The sequence below is a fragment of the Lepisma saccharinum genome, chromosome 29 (assembly GCF_977018435.1).
Source record: "Lepisma saccharinum chromosome 29, izLepSacc3.1, whole genome shotgun sequence".
NCBI classification, from domain to species: domain Eukaryota; kingdom Metazoa; phylum Arthropoda; class Insecta; order Zygentoma; family Lepismatidae; genus Lepisma; species Lepisma saccharinum.
Window position 1 is genome coordinate 33,879,951 of NC_139257.1, and position 25,761 is coordinate 33,905,711.

The window sequence follows — 25,761 nt, forward strand, 5'->3', positions numbered from 1 at the left end:
AAGAGAATATTGGGTATTTCCAAGATAGCACGTGATTATATTTTTTGTTTCAATTCTCTCATGTATATTTGCATTCATTGCACAATTTTAGGGGATGTCGTGGGGAATTTTGAGGAAGGCGTAAAGATGTCGTTCATGGTCGATAATGTTATTTCCAAAAGGAAAGCCACGTGATGTAAGTAGAAAATGTTACTAAATATAAAGAAAAATAGCCTAATATGATGAGTATAACTTACCACACATTTTCGCAACAAGTGGATAATATCCGACAGATTCGACGGTACATCCAAACACTCCCGCCAGCATTCCCAATACTCCTGCTGCTGTTACCGTCGGTAATCCCCACTGTCCTGAAAATGAACGTAATTGTTTATATTGACCGAATTATGAAACAAGACGACTCTATTTAAAATTTTGAAATAACTATCTTCACAAGTCTTTGTGCAAGCACGAGCAGATATATCAAATATGTCTGAACCCAAACGCACTCTTTAAATAACAACAATAATAAAGAATAATAATGCAATTGTTAATACATTTAGTGCACATAGATATACAGTGGCGGAGTGGTTAGCACATCGTGCTATGACGCCAGGGGTCCCGGATTCGAATCCTGGCCTGGGCATGGATGTTTGTGAGTGTCCATTCATCAATTTCGTGATATCATCACTCATCGCCTTCTTCGCAGTTAGCCAAAAGTGGCACAAGAAGCGAAGTAAAATAAAGTAAATCAATCAATCAATCAATATACAGCAGTCTACTTGTTAAAAGGAAATCTTTTATACATTAATTTTAAAGTGTTTAATGATGATGATAATATTAGAGGAGACGGTCTAAATATGGGCGAAGGTTTAAATATGGGTTTTGGAGTTATCAGCGCTCCCGGGTGCTGCAGCCTGGCAGAGGATATGGGAACTGGTTATCTGTCAAGGACAAAGATTGCGGCGCCAATTCGCAAGAGAAAGTGGTCGTTAGTTTCGGCCTTGGACGGTGTTATAGAATTGCGACCTCCTAAAACTTTTTGCAGGTATGTTTTAACCAGTGACGTGCGGTGATGTCGACACTTGGGGTAGCAATCAGCGGTGTGCCCAAGGGAGGTTGGTGAGGGTCATAATCCCCCCTCCCCCCCTAGGGCCTAATATTCCTAAAAATTGAACGTCAAAGAAAGGAAAGGATTGCAAAATCAGGAAGGACTACTTAAAAGAAGCAGGTGTTAATCCCACCCACTTTCGAAAATCCAAAACATGTTGATTTGACTATTAAGCCAGAGATGCCGGGTTCGAACCACGACCTGGGTATGGGTGTTATTTGTGTTTGTCCCTTCATCAATTTTATCGTACCATCTTGACGATTAGCCAAAAGTGTAGGAAAAGCGAAGTAAAATAAACCAAATGAAACAAACAATCAATGATTTGATTTATGCTACTTAGCATCGCTGTCACATTTGGTTAATTGCGAAGATGGTACAATACAATTAATGATGATACCAACAGAAATAACACCCATGCCGAGGTAGGGGTTCGAACCCGCAACTCCTGGTGTCATAGCATGCAGTGATAACTACTCCCTCGCGGTTGGTTGATTTGGTGTTTAAGTCCACTTTATGTTCATAAAAGCTAATCGGGACTGGACCTACAGTTTAAAGTGGGATCCGAACCTGCCTCCACCGGGTACCGATCTGGGGCCACTTGCACTCCTCTACGGAGGTCGGCCGATAACAAAGATGAGTGGAAAGCTCTAACTATTCGGGTACGTGGGTATCGATAAAGCAAACTGCGTATTTACTCAGTGGGACGTAAATTTCAATTGGATTTTTGAAACACCATATTTGTATGTGATTAACGTTTTTCTAAAAAAAATTGCATTGCTTGATTTCCCTAATTTCTCCATCTCACAATCTCGTTACTGAAGGATCCGGGCTCGAGCACTGGCCTGTGCATGAGTGTTCCTTTGTAACCACTCTTCATCCGTTTAATTTAATCAACGTTCATCGTCATGGCAGAATTTAGGTAAAGTGATGGAAAAGCAACGCTAAACAAAGGGGGGGAAATACAAATAATTTTCTCCCAGTGCATCTGCAGGGCACTGTGAAATCAGGAGGCCAGAGTTCTCTGTTTATGATTGTCCCTCGTGACTTCCATTAGCTCATTAAATTTATGCAGCTAGAAAAAGCGATGGGAGGTGGCAAAAATTCAATATATTAGAGGAGATAAACAGGTAACAAAACACACTTTTTTCTACTTTCTTCACTTATTTTCATTTGGCTTTTTTAGTTCTGGGATACATTTTTCATTCCAAATTATCTCATTATTCACTGCAGAGTACAACACACAGGAACAAGAATGCGCGGTCGTCACGGGTTCGAATCCAAGCCTGAATTGTTCTTTGTGAGGTCCCTTCATCAATTTCATTATATCATCACTCATCCTCATTTTCGCGATAACCAAATGTGGCAGAAAGGTGAAGTAAAATAAACCAAACCAATTAGAAAGCGCGTTTTCTTGCCCAAATTAATACATCCGTATTTATGACTGTTTAACTTGCCCATTTTTTATTGGAGGACAAATTATTAGTATATTTAAATAAAACATTACTAAAACGAGAGCTAGATATTTGTTATTTAATCATTATATACAAGTATTCCATATTTGAAAAAAATAAAGAAACCATAACATTTTTGTCTGCACATAATACAAATACGTTCCTATTCATATACAAATAAAACTACATCCCATATTATACATACATATTGTAAAACGTTTAAAAGGTTGTGTAAATACAGAGAACATAAGTACTGCAGAAAATTTCCCCCTGAGTTCTTTAGAGGATTTACGAAGGAATCGAAAGGAAACCTATCCCCTATCTGTCCTATAGGAGATAGACTGGAGGACCTGAAACCACAGGCTTTCAACCATGGGAGCGGGGGCGAGGGGGCAAGGGAAATACAGACAGAAATCTTCCCTTTCGCTTCGGGCGGTTGTCTATACCTGGAACTGGTAAGGCGGAAGAAGAACCAGCTAGGGTATCCAGCATTGCCAGCTGATCACATCGAAGGACGAGAAGCGCGTGGAAAGAAGTGTTGCATATGAACTGAGGCTTCAAGTCAATAAATATTGTGATTTGAAAATAATTAGAGACGTGAGATTGATTGATCTATCTCTGCTAGACTAGCTACTCCTCAGTGCACGTCACTGGTTTTAACTCAGCGTTTTCTGAATTCTCATCTGCTCTGTATAGCTTATGATATTAGTAGTATATAAAACAAATGTGGACTTTTATAATGCCATGTTTTGTTTGTGAAATATGTATCAGAGAGAGCGAAAATAAATTGAAGAAGAAAAATAGCGTGATGGTCTAAATATGGGCTATGACATGAGGTCTAACGTTGAGATCACATTTTCAACAAATATTTGGATGTTTTCCTTAATTTCGATCTTCAAAACAACAGATTATTCATAAATATGAATTTTATAATGGTTTAGCGATAAATAACTGTTTTTTAAAATTTTAATTGCTTTTTGTGATATTGCCACTAGTAGCCCATATTTAGACCACAATTTTGAAATACATCATTTTACCATTTCTTGGAAATGGCTTTTTATAAAAAGAAATGGAGACCTTCTATACTTTAGCATGCTATTACATTTAAATAGATATTTCATAGATATAAATTTTAAAGGCAAGTGCTTGATATATTAATTTTTCCCTCCGAAAATGACAACATAAAAAGAGGGCCCATATTTAGACCTTTTCCTCTATTATTAATGATAATTACAATAATTAGTAACCCGTTTGCAAACAATCTATAACATCGACATAATTCAATAGTTATCATTTTTTTATTTAAAATTCTATGCTCTGTCCCAGCTAACTCTGGAGCAGGCAAACGAAAACAAGTCCTATGCGCAAGTACTGACAAAAGACGGCTCAACCAATGAACACGTGAGAAGCACAGAGCGCACTGCTTCGCTCCACCCACTTGCTTTCTCCCCCGTCTCTGCTGTTTTGCACAACGTTGTTCTACAGACGCCTGGGACTGAGTATAGATGTTGAACCCGTGCTTTTATTTCTCTCTTTCTCTCTCTCTCAATGTGTGTCTGAGAGAGAGAGATGAAAGATAGAAAGATAGAGACAAGATGATTGAAATTTACCTGGATATGGAAACCTAAACCAAGGCGAATCGTCCAAAATATTTATCTTGACGTCAGTTCTTGCAGGGTGGCCTACTTCGAACACATCAGCGAGCGTCAGAATGCCGCACAACCCCCACATGGACAGTATTGTTAACAGAACCTGAAAACAGGATACATTATTAATCTTACTCATTAATCAACTGATGATGATTTTCATTTGATAATAAAATATCGATGCAGCTTTGTTCTGCGATACGAAAGTTCGGAAATAGATCAGCGTGTGAATGTTTTAAGGTAAGTTACAGTACGGTACAGTCAAGGACAAAAATTGGTTGCGTGAGATATCCGAAGGAATTCTATTTTCTTTGATTTCGTACTCTCGTACGCATACAAAAAAAATTACTGATCCGAAACCCAGAGAGTAGTTTCGTTCTATTTTCTCCCCCCCCCCCCCTCTTTCTCGTTTAGATTCATCCGCTGCCTCTTCCTTGATCTAATAATGGCATGTGAAGCTGATAGTATCAAAAATAAATAAATGCATAAATAATCCATAGACGACAAAGTAAATAATACATGACTTACGGGAAATAGCTTGAAGAATGGGAACCAAACAACCCTGAAGCCTTGATCTTTCACGTAGTAAATACCAGGAGCGTTGACATCGGACAGTATCTGCGAGCATGCCGTTAGCATTAAGATAGTCCTACGAGTAAACAACACACATACACATATAATTATTGCGCTTCTTGAGTACATAAATCAAGTTAGAGTGATATTACTTTCGTAACATCTCTGGCTGTTTTGCATTCGCAGCTTTGGAGCGAGTCTTAAGTCCCGGAGCAGCCAATCAACAAACGAGCCGCTGGTGTCACCTCTACCCAGCACCTATGGCTATCCCTGTTGCTCGCGTTCTGACTGTTGGTAGGCTCACTAACTAGACTCGCGCGGTCAGCTGGAGTTGTTATGAAAATAATCTGACTCTACACGCGAATAGTTTGAGAAGTCAGCAGAACTGTTTAAATAAGCTTTAATATAAGGTAAGCTAGTTCTGTATACAGTCGGAAAAACTAAATTAGGCGCCTGCGCTGTTGCCAAATCGATATATGCTTTTTGCAATTTTCTTATTTTACGTCGCTTTTCAGCCTCCTTGGGCTAATCCCGACCATGAGGATGAATGATGAACAGATGAAATTAATGACACTCACAAACGAACATCCACACCCAGGACGGGATTCGAACCTGGGGCTATCCCTGAAGACCACCTCTCTCCCATTATTACGTTTCAGAAGTTTAATTAATTTAACTCAATGTAACATGTGCAATATATAATAGTGAAGTAATTAATGAACAAAGTAATTTAGAAGATATGTGTATCCTTATACATAGGAATTACATCTTGTGCAAGACAGCCGACCACCGTGGTAGAGGGGTTAGCACGGCGCGCTACGAAGCCAGAGTTCAAATCCCGGCCTGGGCATGGATGTTTGTGAGTGTCCTTTCATCAATTTCATCATATCATCACTCATCCTCATATTCGCGAAGTACAAAAAACGAAATCAATCAATCGTGTAAAACCTTTCCAATATATTAAAAATACTAAAACGAGTAAGATGAATGAAACTGAGGTTTTTCACTATAAAGATCTTATCGAATGCTATATACGAGGGCAGATCGGAAAGTAACGCACAATATTTTTTTCTCCCCAGGTATTGCAGCTGGAATGCTGAAATTGGACGACGAGAGAGTTTGAAGTTTGCACCACAGAGGGTATTTTTTTCCTGTGCAGCTCTAGCGAGAGAAGCCTGAACTACGAAACAAACATGGCGCGCATGTTACTGTCGTCCACGTGTGAAGAGCAGCGAAGTTTGGTTCGATTTTTGTGGGCCAAAGGGCATACACCGAGTGAAATTCACAGGGACATGCGTGGGGTGTATGGGGACGACTGTCTGGACCGTAGTAATGTCTCCAGGTGGTGTGCATTCTTTAAGAGGTCCGTGTGAACCTTAGTGATTCGTCACGCTCCGGGCGGCCGGTAACAGCTTCAACTCCGCAGAATATTCGCGCCATTGAGGCAGCAATTGTGAACGACCGGCGTGTTCACCTGCGAAGCTTATCGCATACGTTCAACACTTCCTATGGTGTGGTGTACGACATTGTTCATGACACGTTGAAATTCCGTTAAGTTAGTGCTCGCTGGGTGCCTAAGAACCTGACAGACCACCACAAGGGCCAGCGAATGATGCTAAGCATGGATCACTTAACGCGTTACGCCGCTGAAGGGCATGACTTTCTGAAAGAAATCGTCACTGGTGATGAGTCGTGGGCGTACCACTACACGCCCGAAACCAAGCAGGCCTCTATGTAGTGGAAACATGCTGGTTCCCCAGTACGAAAAAAACTTCAAAGTGACTCAATCTGCTAGGAAAGTGCTTGTGACAGTGTTCTGGGACATGTTTGGTGTGTTATTGGTAAACTTTGCTGAACACGGGACCACTGTGAATGCTGCAGCATACATTAAAACTTTGGTTAAGTTGCGTCGTGCCCTTCGTGACAAACGCCGCAACATTCATGCTGATGGTGTCAAACGTCTTCATGACAATGCCCGTCAACATGTTGCTGCTCCTGTTCGTGAGAAACTCACCGAATTTGGGTGGGAGGTGCTCCAGCATCCACCATACAGTCCGGACCTGGCACCATCGGACTTTCATCTTTTTGGTCCCATGAAGAAATTCCTGGCCGGCCAACACTTTGCGTCAGATGCGGAAGTGAAATCAGCAGTCCGCAGATGGCTATACTCCAACCAAACGGACTTCTACGAACAGGGCATATTGAAACTGGTACCACGATGGGAGAAATGTGTTGAGAAACTTGGTGACTATGTAGAAAAGTAGGTCAAAGATGTCAGTTCATTTGTGATTTGTTTGGTTTTTGTTACATCTTAAACTTTTTACGCAAAAAAATATTGTGCGATACTTTCCGATTTGCCCTCGTATATTGAAGAAATGAAAGAAAATATAAACAGTGGACCTATGCATGATGCTGTAAAGCTTTCTTATAAAGATAAATTAGAATTTAGAGTGCACAATAATCAATTCAACAATGAACCCATTGTTGACATTCAGTATCGCAGCAATATTACGTGGAAATTATCACAGAAAATTATTCGTGGTTGCACTAAACAGTGCTTCTGGGTTCGAATCCCAGGTAAGGCATAGATATTCCCCTATGTCCATCCTCTACAAGAGTTCTTGTCATTGAGATCAACCTGAAAATGGCAGTAAGTTTAAATATGGTTTGTTACAAGTTCCTATTTAGCTTAAGATTATCCGAAATACTCACCCCGCAGCTATCCCCCAGTGTTTGGCCGCCGCCTCGGCCGCATGGTCGAACAGGGAGAGACCAACCAGGGATACGGTTGGGACTATGGTTAGTGGAGTGACGAACTTCACCAACCAGCCGATGATACCTGCGAAAAGGTTTCATCATCCAATGACGCTGGAATATTTCTAATTTGGATTGAATTGGATTCATTTTGATAGTATATACAGTAAAACCTCATTAATCCGGACCCCGATAAGCAGAATGCAAGGAAATACATTCCAAACTGTCCCAACAGAATATAGACATGTACATATTGCTTTACATTTTACTGTACTGTATAGTGTACTTAGGCCTATGCCCTTTAAATACACCATAATAAACGTGTTTTGTTGCTATAAACGGAGTTTTAATCACTTTCTACTGTTCTTTGAGGTTATTTCAGTTAATTCGGACTTTCGTTAAACCAGTCAATTTATCCCCCCCCCCATTTGTCCGGATTAACGAGGTTTTACTGTATTTACCCGCCACGCAATAAGGGGATGTGACCCTTAACTAAAACCAAATGGAGGACAGACTTCTAACAATAAAATAAAATATCTATGTTAAAACCTTAGGCCTCCCTGAGGGGGCAGTGGTAGCGTCGTCGCCTTTGTAATGAAGGGGTCCCGAGTTCGACTCCCTGTGGATGCACGTAATGGTTTGCATCCCACATTAAACTGTAGGTCCAGTCCCGATTAGTAGACTTCGACACCAACTCAATCAATCAATCAATCTGTTGAAAACTTCCTTATTCAATTTCTAAAACTAATTCTTGCATGTAGTGCTTGATACGAGCTAAAAGTATACCATCTCCGAGGACTCAAATGTCCTTAGCTATTAAATGCTGCGGCTGTAAAGGGGGTACTCAGAACACAGAAGGACAAACGCAGGACAACACAGCCCTACGAAGGATTATACTGGTCGTAGATCCAGACGCCAGAGCCTCGTTGGCCTGCAACATTGCAGTTACCGGGTTGTTCTACGTGGAAGTGATGTTGACTCTTGGGTGCCTTACCAGAAGGTCGCACTTTACACTCTGTTTCTAACACACACATGTATATTTATGAATTTGTGTGTGTATCAAGTTAGAACAGGCGAGGCAGCTTCCCATTTTTATAGAATTTTTTCCATAGTCTTATACTGCCAATGAAATAGCATATTCATAAGTATCTTTTTTCAGTATATTTTTAATTTTGCAATTTTTAAAATATTTATAGCTACTTTCAAAGTCAAATTTTAAAAATACCAGTTCTGGAATTGATAAACCTCTGGGCCTCATTCCATCAATTTGCACTCAGTTTAAACAGTCTTTATACTTCCTCATAGAGATTTCCGAAAGCTTAAGCGAACGAACTAGCACCATGATGTAAGAAAAAATAAAGTCGTCTATTTGATGTGGCGTCCTCTGACTTCTGGATGCAGTAGGTCCAGGAATGTTGTTTGTAACACCAGAAGTTAAGGTCCAGAAGTGTCCAGAGTATCACCAAAATGAGATCAAATATTGGTTAGAGATATCGACACCCTCCGTGCATGTGACTGACCCTTTGGCTATGCGCGAGAGGCGTCTGGAGGAGAAGCAGCGTAATGATGGAAGATAGGCAACCCACAACACTCGAAACGTTATATTTTTTCTATTTTTCGGCGGGTTTTGGCCCTGCTACTTCTCTCTTTTTGACGTACCAGATGTAATTTTGGGGTACACAAAATAAATACAGTAAAACCTCGATAATCCGGACTAATGGGGGGATTAAGTTGACCGGTATATCGACTGAAATAACCTCAAAGAAGAGTAGAAAGTGCATTAAAACTCCGTTTATAGCAACAAAACAAGTTTATTATGGTGTATTTAAAGGGCATAGGCCTAAATACACTATACAGTATAGTAAAATGTTAAGCAATACTTGGATGTACGTATTCTTAGAGTTGACGAGCTGTATCTTTGCGGATGGCCTTGGCTACTCCGCGCAGAGTGTGAGAGAGATTCGTTTATGTAGTTGCCACCTACTCGCCCTTGGGTGGTCGACAGCAAGGATAGAACGCAAGGGTTATGACGCGCAGCCGGTAGCTCCTCCCACTTGCTACTGCGCAGCCGGTCTTGGGCAGGGTTCACCCGCAAAGATACAGCTCGTCAACTCTAGCCGGTACGGAGTAATATGACGAATGCGATTGTTGACTTCTAGCCACATTTAAAACCTTCCATTCTTCTTTTTTTTTGGGGGGGGGGGCTTTTGCCTGTCCGGATTAAGCGAAGTCTGGCTTATGGGGGTTCGGATTAACGAGGTTTTACTGTACTTGACATGACGAGCCTAGTGCCCCGAACGCTACGTCTCAGTGACACAAAGACCCACTATATCGTCCATTTCCGGTTTGTGTCAACGGAAGATATTGTCCGAGCGCTTTGTTTTTATGTGATGATCTACCCTGACGGATAGGAAAAAAATATGACCCCTTTCGTTTCGAAATTTTATCCTTTGGTTCTATCGCTGTGCCTTTATGTACAGGAGGTCTAACCTTCATGATAGATTTACTTAAATATTTATCCAGTTCTTACCAAGGTATCCAATTACGACCTGGAAAATAGCTGAAACAGCAATGGCGCCTGAAAGTTCACGCATGCGCACTTGCCATATTTCCGTCCTGTTTTCGGGAGAAAGTAGAGAAAGTTCTTTCTCTGGAGGGCACTTCCACTGGGGGAGATTCAGAATAGCCAAAGTGGGAACCAGGAAGGAGATAGTACCTCCTTGAACGATAGGGAGCCTGAAACAAATAAAAATAATTGTAAATTAATCTTACACACCTAGTTCCTTTATTCTACGAAAGACTGTCTTCATAAGGTTTCTTCATGGAGGAGCAGCAAAAATATGTATTCCGAATGCCCCATCTTGCTTGAATCTGCTAGCGTTGTTGCTATTGTCGTAGTTTATATCTATAATAATAAGCCTCCTATAATAACTGTGCAATGTATATTCATATATTACAAGAACACGTATGTCTGTTATAACTTACTTGACGCCAGAAAATTTGGCGCGCGTGAAATCGTGGAAAATTAGAATAAAAATTTTTCATGACTTATTTCGTAATTACAGTATATACGTACAGGTAATGGACAAAATAATATGAACACCTTGGTTTGCAAAGGCCTATATACGACGTCGTGGAAAAGGAACAACACTCAGCAGAGATTTCAACCATCTAGTGGCGATGAAAGCAAACATATCAGTCTATCAGAAACTGGTGTGAGAGTTGCATGCGAGCAGTCAGCTATCTGTCAAATGCAGGTATGTCCGACCTTTCAGACTTCAAAAGAAGCATGATCATAGGAGCCCGCCTGGCTGGAGCATATGTGACAAAAACAGCTACACTTGTTGGTGTAGCACGGAGCACAGTGTCAACTGTTCTGACAGCCTACAGACAACATGGAAAGACAACGTCTGCAAAGGAGAATAGTGGACAAAAAACAAAGTTATCCAACAGGGATCGACGTGTGTTGAAGCGAATAGTGACTCGAAAGCACAAGAAAACACTGTCCCAGATAACCGCAGAGATGAACAATCACCTCCAGGACCCTGTATCAATGAAAACAATTCAAAGGGAGCTGCATTCTGTGAACATTCATGGCAGAGTTGCCATCCCCAAACCGTTGGTGACTCCACGTAATGCAGTGACACGAAGAAGCCAAGAGCACAAGAATTGGACACAGCAGCAATGGGAACATGTGATATGGTCAGACGAATCGTCTTTCACATTATTTCAGACCACAGGACGTGTTTATGTGTGGAGAACTCCTGCTGAAGCATTTGATATTGACTGCTTAGTGCCTACCGTGAAACATGGTGGGGGGTCTGTGATGGTTTGGGGGGCTATATCTTGGAATGGTGTTGGCCCACTTGTCGTCCTGCGTGGGAGAATCAACGCAGAGAAGTACTGCACCATCCTGGGTGACCACCTCCATCCCATGGTTCAGATTTTGTTTCCCGATGCATGCCCCATCTTCCAAGATGATAACGCCCCTATTCACACTGCTAGGTGCGTTGATGCATGGTTTGATGAGCACAGTGATGAGGTAGAACATCTCATCTGGTTTAGCGTGACGCTAAACCCAGAAGCTCCCCCCTTCATGTACCCATATAGCACATACTTCAATCCCCCAACCCTTCTCGACCTCTCTACTGAACCGTCCAACCTATCGGAGAATATAAAATTCACTACAAACACCCATTCCATCCTCAACGACCCTTTTCCAACACCTTCTGCCCCAATTGAGGTAATAAAACCCGCTCTGACACGAACACCTACATCTGACACATTATCTCACACCCCTCTCACATTCAAGAAAATTGAACTCACTGCAGAAGACACACTTGACTTACATGACACCGATCTCGATACTGACTCGGAACCTCCATCACCCTCGCCAGAACACTCATCCCATCCCTCGGATCCGTACCTAATATATAGAAACTTCGAACACAACTTGAAACTTTCACGCCTAGAAGAGAGAGATATTCTCATTACTGCACTGAGACTACTAGTCAGGAAGAAGCATAGCAAGGGCAAAACTATTACCTTCCCCATACCAGAAGCAGTGGACAGGATAACGTTAAAAACTTACAACCTTCCTACCGACACAGAGGAGCTGCTCCGGCTAACCGAGACAGCTTTCGGACGTCGCGGAGAGTCCCTGGTACTTGACGATGTTTACGCGGACTTTGTAAGGGCACACGGGAGAATGGAGTTCATAGCTACAAACGAATGGCCCCGATGCCACCAATTAGTACGGCACTCATAGATAACGACAAGATACGCGTTGCACAGATCAACACCAGAAGAAGCAAGCTTGCAACACTTGAAACAATCAATTACTGCAAAGAGCAATACATTGACATAATTCTCATGCAAGAACCATACACATCCAAAAACAAAATTCCCTACATACCACTCAACGTTCACACAATTCAGGACCGCAATCAAACCATGGCAGCAATAATTAACCTAAACAGAAATCTAACAATCACCAAAATAGCACAATTTTGTGACACACACATAAATTGCGCTCAAATATCTTTCGAGCATGGTTCTTGGATCCTAATAAATAGTTATTTTCAATTCAGCCATGACATAGACCCATATTTGGAAAAAATCGATCTGATCTGCAATGCGTACAAAAACTACAAGATCATAATCACAGCTGACACGAACTCCTCCTCTCCGTGGTGGTACAGCCAAGAAACCGACACCAAGGGGGTAGCCATGGAGGAATTCATTTCTGAGCACAACCTACAAGTCGAAAATCAGCCAGATAATCCCCCCACCTACAGGGGAAGGGCGGGCGCCTCAAGCAACATTGATCTAACACTCACGAATGCAAGGGCCTTGGGCGATGTCCAAAACTGGAAAGTTATAGATCTCGCCACAACAAGCGACCACAACTTAATACTATTCGACTTAATCTACAGGCAACATCAGCTTGAACAGACAAACCAGGAGAACATATTGAACTGGAGAAAAATCGATCATCAAAAATTCCTAGAAAAGCTCATTATCCCTGAACAATTGGACCAACAAAAATCACTCAACACGCTCGCAGAGGAACTCTCTGCAAACATCAGACAAGCAATTGAAAATTCATCACCCAGAAATAACCAAAGGAAAATGAAGAGGAAGCCATGGCCAAAGAAATTATCCAACCTTAAGAAACAAATGCAAAAAGCCAGGAAACTATATCAAAAATCCATCATCGCACAATACAGAAATGCCAACCTCCAGATTTACCGTGCCAAAAAAAAGCAATACGGAACCGAGCTACTAAATTATAAGACACAACAATGGAATATCTTCATCGAAAAACGTCTGGAAATAAATAAATGGGGCACCCCGTATAAAATCGCTACCGGCAAAATAAAAAAACCGCAAACCATTTCCACCTTAATTAATGACGGGAACAACACGAATATGACAAAGGACTTGGAAGAAACCATCAACTTCTTAATGAAGAATCTCATACCAGACGACAAACCTGAAAACGACAGCGAGGAAAATAAGGATACAAGAAAAATCTATCACCAGCCATATCCAGAATCACCAATATTACCTTTCACTACCCAGGAAGTAGAAAACGAAATAAGCAGCATGAAAATGAAGAAGTCCCCGGGACCAGACGGAATTCCTGTGGAAATAATACAAGAAATCACCCCAGTACTTACGCCTTACATTACTCAACTATTTAATGAGTGCCTTGTTCAGAAGATATTCCCAGAGACCTGGAAGGAAGCAAACTTAATAATCATCAAGAAACATCCAAATAAAGATGAAACCAGGGTCAATTCATACAGACCAATATGCCTTCTCAACGTTTTGGGAAAACTCTTCGAGAAACTTATCCTAAAAAGACTCAAAGAATTTCGCCTGCTCAAACCCATATCAGGGATACAATTTGGGTTCACGAAAGGTAAATGCACTGACGATGCATTACGCCTGCTATCGTCTACAACACAAAACACTCCAAACAAGTACATGGTTGGAATCATGGTGGACATCGCCGGGGCATTTGACAACTTGTGGTGGCCCAGCCTTTTTCAAACACTTAAAAATATGAACTGCCCAGGTACACTCTTCCTACTTCTGAAAAGTTATTTCTCTAACAGAAAAATTAGCATCAAATATCCGGATCTACAAATGAGTAAGATCACGTCAAAAGGTTGTCCTCAGGGATCCATTCTGGGACCCGAGCTTTGGAATACTAACTTGGAGCCTGCGCTTATGAAACTACAAGACCATCCAGACATAGACCAGATCATAGCTTATGCTGATGACATTATCATGCTCACTTCCGGTAACTCAAGACGGGAAATCGAAGATAAAGCATCCACTGCAATCAATATGCCATCCAATTGGTGTGATCATGCTAAACTCAAAATAGCTTCGGAAAAGACTCATTATATTATCCTTAAGGGGAAGTTACAAAGAAACCCTCAAATCAAACTCAGAGAAAGAAATTTAAAAAGAGTAAGAGAAGCTAAATACCTTGGCATTACTCTTCAAGAGAAGATGTTTTTTAACAGACACATAGCCCTGGCAACAACCCAGGCCGAAACAACTATAAACAGTCTAGCCACATTGAGTTCAGCAAACTACAACCTTCCACTATCACACATAAAAACATATCTCATTACCATATATAATTCTATTATTTCCTATGGCTCGCCCCTGTGGGCCATGGAAACCAGTAAACAGTACATTAGTAGTGTAATTGATGATACAACCAGGACCACTTACAAGTGTACAAATGATGAGCTCATTTGATTAAACAGCCCGATTTGCCCACACTTAAAATTATGCCAAGATGCCCTTATTCCCCAATTCTTCAAGTGTAATATGCTCTTAATTCTAAGAATTTTGAATCCTAGTGTACAAATGATGAGCCCCCTCAGATTGATTTGCCTACACTTATAAAAGGCACTTCTGTGAGATTGTTGTCCATAAATTTGTTAAAAATATGCCCCTCTTGATATTTTTTTGCCCACACCTAAAACTAGGCCAAACGTATTAACACACACCCACACCTACCCACCCACCCACACCCACACCCACACCTACCCACCCACACACACACACACACACACACATATATTTACTTCCGGTTTAAGTTCAATTGGGCACCAGGCTCAACTTGTTTATCTAGTACTAAAACAATGTAATTCTTCTAGAATTGCTCTGTGACTCTCTCATTTCTTACATCATAAACATATGATTTTTCACCTATGAGAATAACACTACATATAGTGTCATCAGGGAGTGTATCGTGGAATTCACAGATAATTTTAATGTTTGTCCTGTCATTAACCACAACTTGTTTCCTTTTTGAAGTGTTGATGACAAACATGGGTCTCTGTGCTTTGAATTCATCTGGTTTGTAATACATGTCAGTATTGCCAGTAGTGACCCTTTTGTATGCTGTAAATGCTTCATATAATTTTAGGAAATCATCCTTGGACATGTCTAAATTATAATTTTCTCTAGGGAATACCTCATTTCTGCCATTTTTAAGGTATATGTTCTTGATGCTGCAGTTATCAAATCTACTTGAATTTTTTCCTATTTATTGTGTCTTCCAGTCTGAAACAGTACCACCACAAAATCCGGCATGTCATATTGTATACTGGAGAATGAATTTGTAGCATCAAACTCATAATAAGTACCAGCGGCAGGCTTCTGTACACATTGATATGTATAAAATTGTAAAGGTACTTGTGGATTTTTTATTATATCTGCTTTGTATTTAAGAGCATAACTGGCTTCATATTCAACAACTGGGATTCTTAGCTCCATAGTCTGAATAATGCATTTGCCTTCATCAGGTAGGGTATTAGGCAAAGCTTCCCCTGTAGAGTTTAATGTGCTGTACCTCATCAAAGCATTATTATCATTGGCAGCTCTTCTAAATGTGATTCTTAAACCACCCTTCCACATAATATCTTTGTAATCTGAGAAGAATCCTGGCAACAGGCGCATAGGGAACAGCACTGTGTGGCTCTTGGATAATATTTTATCACCAGCCTCAAATCCACCTATTTTGTAGTAAGAAGCCTCGGTTTTGGATAATTTTAGTGTGGCCAAAGCTGTGGAGGTAATGCCGGGATAATCCACTCTGTTTATAACAACACCATGCTTTCTGACCTCAATTTCAGAGAACAGATGCGGCACAAAATTGTCTACCAATCTTATGTTTGAATTTGCCGGATAATCTGTTCCATCGAGCTTTTCAACATCAAATTTGATGTATAGATCTGCTCTGTGGGGGTGTATAAAGCCATCCCCTACATCAAGATCAACCTCAATCTCTGTGTTGGGTTGATTTAAATTTGCAAATGTTCTCCTGTTTGGGGGGAATGATTGTAGCTCATAACTCTCAATATTTTCCATTTTTTTTGTATGTATTTTTATTTAAATATTAATCTCTATGATTGCAGTTGTTGTGGCTCCAGCAAAATCAACTAATTCTTCTTTTTCATTAGTGACCATCAATTCAATATAATCTATTCTATTATGGCACACAGGAAAATATAATGTTGGGGATGGAGTGTAGATGATTGGCTCCATAAATTCAGAATTAGGTTTAAATGTTGCAATGATGCCAGTTTGTTTGTGAGTGCCTATGCCATTTGATTTGGTGATCATACCCTCAGCCACATTACAGTGAATATTTAGAGTCTCTATGGCTAAGAATTTAGGTATATTAATAGCAGTGTGTTTGATGGCCGCTTCAAGTTTTGTGTTGTTCTCAAAGCCTAACAGCTCTCCTATAGTACCCAGATCCACTGTTTCTGTAGCAGATACAATCTCTACTCTGTGAGTGACAGAATTTTGACTTAACACTATACCTCTGGGTAATTGAGCATTTAGAGTGGACAGATTATACTGCCCTGGAGTGATGACAATTTTTTGATCCCCTACTGCAATTTTGTTGTTGTGGTGTGTAATATTAGGGATCAAGTACATGCCATAAAATGCTCTGAGAGCTATTGTTTTGGGATACACTATATCATCATGTAATTTGAGTTTCAATATTGAATTTTGGCTGGTGAGATGGAATACCCCCATGATGTTTTAAATACCAGAAGGCTTTTTGAAAATTTTCAATTGATGGTTTATTTATTTGAGACATATATCTAAGAACAGATAAACACAAATGTCCACAATTAACATCTTTGAAGTTTTGAACACGGGCATTATTGTAATAAAGATTAGCTGATTTTAGATATTTTACTAAATTTTCAGGTGGATCACCTCCAAATGAATCAAACACAAATGCCTCATTGTTTAAATATTTAAGATAACAGATCCAGTGAGTGCCCTGATTTTTGTACTTATCCAAATTAACAATGCCACACTCTTTGTTGAGTGGTTGTTCTGGTAAAGAATCAGACATGTACACACCTCTAAAATTTTTGATGCCCAGTGGCTTGATTAAAGCTTCAATATCTTGGTTTGTAAGCGGTTCTTGTTTTTTTTAAACTTATTCATGGCTCTCTTAACACCTTTGCCTTGTTTCTCCATGGCCAGGTTATGGCGCTTCAATTCATCTAATTCTGCCTTATTCTTCTTGGCATCTATTACTGTTTTTGCTATGGCAGCTGATCCCCCAGCCAAGCTCCCAACAGCCCCAAGTGCTGCTAAGATGGCCGGGATAGTAAATATGAAACCCCCCACATGTGATTTTTTCCTGGATTGCTGTAATTTTTTTAATTGGGGGGTACTAAGCAACAATTTCATACCATGGCCCTTTGCAAGACAAGAATTTTTTTTCTTGCGCTGCTTTTTGGTTAAAAGACTATCAATAGTTTTAAGAGATTTAAGACCTGCATAAGGTATTTGATACATAACACCCTTGGCCTTCATTGTAGGTTTATTATATACATATTCACAGCCCCCACCCCAGTTTTTGTTTGGTGTTCATAGCTATGGTGGTTCCCAATGCTGCTATTCTCTCACTCAAAGAAGCATCTTTGCTTACAAATCTACCAAATGCAGCCTCTTCTAATTTTTTGTCTGCAACATGTCTCTTGTCTAGATCAGAATGTGTGTTGTATGCTATGTCATGGTCTCTACAAGCAGCATCTAGGGGATTAACACCAGGATCACCTCTGTTTAATCTATGGTCCAATTTTGTACCGGGACCACAATACTGATAGCCTGGAATGTGTAGTTCAAATGGCAGCTTGTTTATAATGTCATTAACCAACCCCCGACCCTCAGAAATATTCCAAAATTTAGGTGGTAGAGTATTAATAATTTTTATAAGATATCCAATCCCCTTAGTGTCATTCACTATAAAATTAGACAATTTGGTGCTTATCATGTCCATAATTCCAACCTTTTCATTGTAAAAATTGTGGTTGCCAGCATTTTCCTCCCCAGCTATCACCAGTAACCTATCTACAAGTTTCCTGACATCATCAACCCAGACAAATTCTTTAGGCAGGGTGTTGTATTGTTTGATTCCACTGCCTGTCTTAATTTGTGACCATATGGGCTTGATTAAATTATTGTATTTTGCTCCACTGCTAGACTTGACCCTTTTTTGTGTGGGATCATTGTTCTGGTATAGAGCATCTGATTTTATTAATATTTCTTTGTAATGTTCATAATCTTGATCTGTATAGCTTCCAGGCCTTTTCCTAGTCATCAGTTCCCACAATCCAGGTGTGCCAAGATACTTAACAAAAGCACCTTTTTCTCCAAGATGAGATTCTGAATATACAATTATATCATCTCCCATAAATGTTACTCTGAAATTGCCAATTCTATGTATGATGCTACCATCACGCTCTGTGTCGACATATAAGCCAAAGACCTCATCTTTGTTGTCTTTATGTGTGCTCAAATATTTTTGAGCAAGAAGACCCAATTCAATAGGATCCTGAGTAGCTTCAATTCTTCTAGGAGCAACAGGACTAGGTGTATGAATACTGGAAAGTGGGGTGATTGGATAATCTAATATGTTCCTTGCAGCTACAGGTACAAGCTCTGTGATCAAATTTTGATTTTGCTCTGTAACAGTTTTGATATTTTTACCTAATTCACTAATAGCATCAATAATAGGCTGTTCTGTTTGTTTGTGTTGTTCATAAATTCCTCGGTTCTCTGATTTCCATCCCTTAAATCTTTTTACAAGATAATCTCTTAATTTAAGATCATCAATGATTGGCCTTTTCATGGTTATTTATATATGTTTCAATGTCTAGAAAATTGCTAATTTTATTTCTATCTTTGCCACTATTGGGTTTTCTTGTCATATCAATTGTGACAAACCCATAACAGTAGTACAGGTGGCCCGGTTCTAAATAATCATTTGGGGCTCGAATCATCATGTGGGGCTCGTCGTAGCCTTTTATGATGTATATTTTGAGGGGTAGAGTTGCCACACTGTGGGCCCACTGTAGCCTTTTATGAGGGGGGTCTATTGCTCTCTGTTTACATCTGGCAACACTACCGTAGATTTTTTGACAGTGTTGTTAAACCTACTGGGTTTTTTACTGTAAATTTTTATCAAAGGACCTGAGAGGCCCATGTATTTTTTATGTTTGGCAATACTGTTGGGGGCCTAGTGTTGGCAACACTGTGGGTTTTTACTGTAGCTTTTTATGAGGGGGGTCTATTGCCCCCTGTTTACATCTGGCAACACTACCGTAGATTTTTTGACAGTGTTGTTAACCTACTGGTTTTTTTTTTCACTGTAAATTTTCATCAAAGGGCCTGAGGGGTCCATGTATTTTTTATGTCTGGCAATACTGTTGGGGGGCCTAGTGTTGGCTACACTGTGGGTTTTTACTGTAGTTTTTTATGAGGGGGTCTATTGCCCTCTGTTTATATTTGGCAACTTTATTGGATGTTTTTTTTGAGGCTTGGGTTTTGCCAACTCATCCGAAGAAAATTCCACTATATGATCTTTCACTGGCTAAGCTAACCTACAAATAGAAATTGGCAACACCGACGAGTCTTGAATTATTATTTGAGGCTCGTCGGTGTTGCCTACCCACTCTACAAAAATTCTACTATATGATTTTTTACAGGTTAAGCTAACCTACAAATAGGAGTTGGCAGCACTGACTTATAAACCCACTGGGTTTTCTTGGCATGTTTTTTCATGATGTGTTGCTAGGCTATTGAGCATCTTGGCGTATACAATGTATATATTTTGAGAGGGGGGTTATAGCTTTTTATGCTGTACGAATACTGGAAGCTTGACAGTGACAACCAACAGAGTAGGTAAACCTACATCCAGGAACTGGCAACACTAGTTTCTGACAGCGAATTTGAAATAAAGTATTAAACAAAATACATGAGTAAACACTGTGGGTACAAATAGTACCAGTGTTGTGCCCCCAACTCCAACTGGACAACTGGGGGGAAATAATTGTACAACAATTTTGTACCTAATTGTACAATACTTGTACCTAATTGTACAACATATACACAGGCATAAAAAAAAGAGCCTTCCCGTAACTTACTTCATGTACAATTTATATGATTTTACAACTGTGAAAAGAAAGCATATGTGTTCTGTATGCACACATTTATTCTTATTTTTCAAAGTTGAATGAAAGCACATGTTTTTACGCTCTCGTAATACTAACCTTGCTCCACTGATTTTAAATTGCTTCCATCCGCTTTTTTTCTGTGTTATTTTCGTATGCACGCAACATTCGCTTTCAATAGACAGAAGGAATGTTAGTATAGCAGGCTCCGAGTTTACAATTTATTAAATTAAACAATAATTTATGTAAGAATATACTTGTACTTACCGAACACAAAATAATAAAAAGCACATGTGAATATTTGCGTGTGTTCATGTTATATGACGACTGAGTAAAAAAATAATGTTAACTCCCCGAAAGATAAAAGTTCCTAGTTCGACATCAGATGCATGCAAATTTTATGGTTTGCTCTCCAAAATCTTGATTTTTATGTTTGTGCTATTTGTCATACAGCAGGGGAGAAGAGGGGAGAGGGAGGGGAGGGGGTACTATCAGCGCCATCTATTAGCAAACAATAGAAATAAAAATTAGGTCCAACTTTTTCAACACCCAAACATTTTAAACGTCCTCACGTAGTAATACGATCTAGCTGAAGACGTTTAAAAGAGTACTCTTAGTCGACGAAGCTAATTGCTGGGGCCCTTATATTGCTAAAATATTCCTTAATTTGCATATTTCTCATACCGCCATATGTTGTTCTAGTTGACTTCTTCCAAAAAAATGCTAATTAGCGAGAGTTAATTAAGCAAGGCAAGTAAAAGAAGTAAAATAGAACAACATATGTGCCGGCGTGAGAATATGTAAAAATTCGATTCAGAGGTGGATCGAATTAAAGTTGGGGGGTATTTTGCATTTTTTCCCTATAATGTACAAAACATTTACCGTACATAATTTTTTCCATTTACAACAGTATAAAATAAGAGGAATATGTGACAATATCCATATTAATTAGGAAAGTATGTTGTATGCTAGGTTAGCTAATTGTGTCTTCTACAGCTTCACTGTATAGAGGGAAGATGGAAAAAGAGAGCTCTACGGAAACTGACGCTCTTAACAATATTGTACGTCCGTGAAAATTATATATAAATAAGACTTAAGCGTATTATCTGCTTTCATGTCAGATTTTGCCAACCTGTGAGCTGTAGTGTTTAGGTGACAAGCGACCTGCTCAAATATGGCCGTGTCCGGATTGGCAAGCGCTCCGTCCAGCTCTCTCCCGTTGCTCTCGCGGGCCGTCGAAGTCACGTCCAAGTCGTCCGAATCTGCATGTCCCCTTGTAGTATGGTTGTCACTTTTCCCGCCAGGTGTCAGCTCGAACTTCACCCACCGCGCTCTGGAGCGCAGGCGCACCGTACGGAAGCAGAAGGCAGATGCCAAACAAACATGACAATGATTTCCACCTAGTTACTACTCATATTAAAAATGTAACACGCTATTTCATCATTTACAATTTTTCTGCATTCAGTATTATCGATAAAATGTTAAAGTATCACTGAGTTTTACATCGTCTAGTCAGTAAATGTTGTCTGTACAAAGTGAAAATTAGAATATGGCTGCCAAGCGCAGGGTCACAGCGAGTTCAAGCGTGCATCTGTCGCGCCTCTCTGCTCTCCCCTCCGACTCCACGTCTGCAGCGAATTCGGACAACGGAGGTTGGCTGAGTCCCCGGATGGAACGGTGCTCTAGGTGACATCTGATGCCGATTCGGATGCGGCCATGATACTGTTGACAATATTGTACGCCCGTGAAAATTATATATAAATAAGACTTAAGCGTATTATCTGCTTTCATGTCAGATTTTGCCAACCTGTGAGCTGTAGTGTTTAGGTGACAAGCGACCTGCTCAAATATGATACTGTTGACAATATTGTATGCCCGTGAAAATTATATATAAATAAGACTTAAGCGTATTATCTGCTTTCATGTCAGATTTTGCCAACCTGTGAGCTGTAGTGTTTAGGTGACAAGCGACCTGCTCAAATATGATACTGTTGACAATATTGTACGCCCGTGAAAATTATATATAAATAAGACTTAAGCGTATTATCTGCTTTCATGTCAGATTTTGCCAACCTGTGAGCTGTAGTGTTTAGGTGACAAGCGACCTGCTCAAATATGATACTGTTGACAATATTGTACGCCCGTGAAAATTATATATAAATAAGACTTAAGCGTATTATCTGCTTTCATGTCAGATTTTGCCAACCTGTGAGCTGTAGTGTTTAGGTGACAAGCGACCTGCTCAAATATGATACTGTTGACAATATTGTACGTATATTGTATTGTATAGGAGACTAGAAGCATATAATTTGACGAAAAAAAACCCAAATAAGGCCATAGAAAATAGTTAAAAAAATGAACAATTATATTTTGCATTGCACAGCATTGGATATTAAATAACATACCCCCAAAAAATCTCTGCATTATGCGTTCTGTAAAAAATTGCCCTACGTGCCAAATTGCTGTGTCAAGTAAACATTTTCAAAGGCACTGTCGTACTTGTGTGCCGGGAAAGCGAATATGTGCAACCAAACTGTGCTCTAAGTGTGGAAAAAATATTTCTATTGCCAACTTCAAGCGACACCAGCTTACTTGCAAGAGCACTGGAACATCTCTACCGCAACCTTCCAAGCGAAAGGTAGAAGTAACCTCCCTCGATGCATCGCCACCTGCCAAACGCGTCAAGCTGGCGAAGAAAGCAGACCGATTTGCGTTTGAGCATTTATTAGAATACTTTAACATAACATCAGACAGCTTCTGCGATGTGCGTAGTTTTCTGGAGAGCGAGCGAGCTAAGATAATATCCATCCTCAACGATGCATTGGCTACATACTCCACTAAATTCTATGCTGTGCTATGCTGCAAGTATAAGAAACCGTCTGATGAAATATATAAATTCTTCCATGCCACAAAAGCAAAAACACTACATCAAGCAGATATCACTGACCTTGACAGCATCTACGACAAGTTTGTCGAGGAGTTTGTGGCAAAGCACGAGGAGCATCAGGCTGAAGGCTCGGGCGGTTCGCTGTGTGGCGACCCCCACGAACTTTGTCTGAAACTTAGCAAGTCCCTGCCACTGGCAGGGTCTAGCTATATTGCCCTGCCACCCGAGGTTGAAGCAAGGAAAGCTGTTCTCAATATTCAGAACAAAGACACCAAATGCTTCCTCTGGTCGGTGCTGGCAGCATTACACCCTATACCTTGGGAAAACAGTCCACGCTATGTTTCACACTACAAGCAGTATGAGTCGGAACTGGAGGATGCAATGGCCGGGATTGCCTACCCTGTAGAAGTCTCGCATATTCGCAAGTTTGAGGTTCGTGCTCGTGACTTGTTGGGCCTACAATTAGCCATCAATGTTTACGGTCTCACCGAGAACAAAAATGAGGTCCACCCCATCCGGGTGAGCAACGTGAGCAACAACAACGAGGTACGAGAAATCAACCTCCTGCTCATCAAGGACGAAACCCATCACCATTACACTCTTATCCGTTCCCTCTCTCGGCTTGTTTCGACCCAACGGAGCAGTGATAGTCACCACGTCGAGGTGTGTCGCAGGTGCTTGGCTACATTTCATAATCGAGAACAGCGGGATTACCGGCGCATCAGAGGACCCAACATTGCTGCTGAGAAGCTAGCTCGCCACATGTTCTACTGTGGTACCAACAAGCCTGCACGAATTATCCTGCCCGAACCTGGTGCAGTAGAGTGCTTTCGCATGCACAGTGCTATGGTGAAGCATCCTGCCTATATTGTAGCAGACTTCGAGGCCTTTCTTCAACCTCTGTCTAACTGCGAGCCCAACCCCGAAACATCCTCTACCATTCCTTTCCAAATCCACGAGGCCTCGAGTTACTCCTATGTTGTGGTGTGGCGAGACCAACATATTGCCTCCGAGCCCTATGTGTATCGCGGTCCCGACCCGGTCAAACACTTCCTGGAGAGAATGCAACAGGAAGCCATCAAGATAGGGAAGGTGCTGTTGGCCCCCAAGCCCATGCTGCCTCTGTCTCCGGAAGACAAGCATCAGCACGAAATAGCTCTAAATTGTCCTGTTTGCAACTCGGTCTTCACTGACGATAACAAAAAGGTCCACCACCATGACCATTATGGGACCGGAAGCTACATTGGCCCATGGTGCAACAGATGTAACTTGAGAGCCAGGGACCCGCGCTTCATACCGGTCTTTTTTCACAATGGCTCGGGATATGATTTCCATCACTTGGTCACACATCTAGGGTACGACAATGCGAGAATCAATGTCCTGGCACAGAACGAGGAGCGTTATATTAGCGTCAGCAAGTGGGTGCCGATCCCCGACTCAAAAAGCAGCAGCATCGAGCTTCGGTTCCTCGACTCTCTGAGGTTCCTCCAGGCAAGCCTCGATGCTCTTGCTGGGAAGCTCAGAGACGGCCAACTAGCCATTACTACATCAAGTTTCCCGAACTTAGATGTCGCACTCATCAGACGTAAAGGGGTCTACCCCTACGAATACGTCACAGGCCCTTCCAAGTTCGAAGAAGAGTTGCTGCCTCCCCAGGATAAGTTCTACAGCCAGCTGAGAGGTTCAGGTATTACCGACGAGGAGTACAAGCATGCTCAGTCTATGTGGGTCGAGTTGGGTTGCCGAACTTTCGGTGATTACCACGATGCATACCTGAAGCTTGATGTGACGCTTCTTGCCGATGTGTTCCAGGCGTTTCGGGCGACTGCGATAAACATTTACAACCTGGACCCTGTATATTTTTACAGCCTTCCTGGACTGGCATGGTCGGCCATGCTCCTGCTGACTAAAGTTAAACTTTCACTTATCTCCGATATTGATATCATGCTTTTCATCGAGAGAGCTATCCGGGGCGGCATGGTCCAAGTGTCGCAACGCTTCGCACACGCCAACAATCACCACATGGCTACTGGTTACGACCCCTCCCAACCATCAAGCTACATCATGTACACTGATGTGAATAATCTTTACGGGCACTCCATGATGCAGCCACTCCCAACAGGACAGTTTGAGTGGGCTGATCCTTTATACCACGACATCGAAAAAGAGTGCGACGAGTTTGGGTTTTTTGCCGAGGTGGACCTTGACTTCCCCGAGAAGCTGCAGGATACATTCTGTGACCTTTCGCCTGCTCCGGAATTCAAGTGTCCACCTGGCTCGGATCAACCGAAGCTCGTCATGGACTTGGAGCCCAAAAAGCGTTATGTGCTACACTACCGGAACC

General features: G+C 41.0%; 1 protein-coding gene across 1 annotated transcript in view; it reads right to left on the reverse strand.

Moving 5' to 3' along the window:
* LOC145981202 (solute carrier family 23 member 1-like) overlaps positions 1–25,761 on the reverse strand; it is a 72,324-nt gene that overhangs the window by 19,217 nt on the left and 27,346 nt on the right. Inside the window, exons 4-8 of the mRNA XM_083114326.1 lie at positions 10,045–10,250; positions 7,473–7,599; positions 4,716–4,836; positions 4,152–4,293; positions 237–350 (exon numbers count right to left, since the gene is read on the reverse strand). Coding sequence (XP_082970452.1) covers positions 237–350; positions 4,152–4,293; positions 4,716–4,836; positions 7,473–7,599; positions 10,045–10,250 — 710 coding nt within the window. The remainder of the gene's footprint in view (positions 1–236; positions 351–4,151; positions 4,294–4,715; positions 4,837–7,472; positions 7,600–10,044; positions 10,251–25,761) is intronic.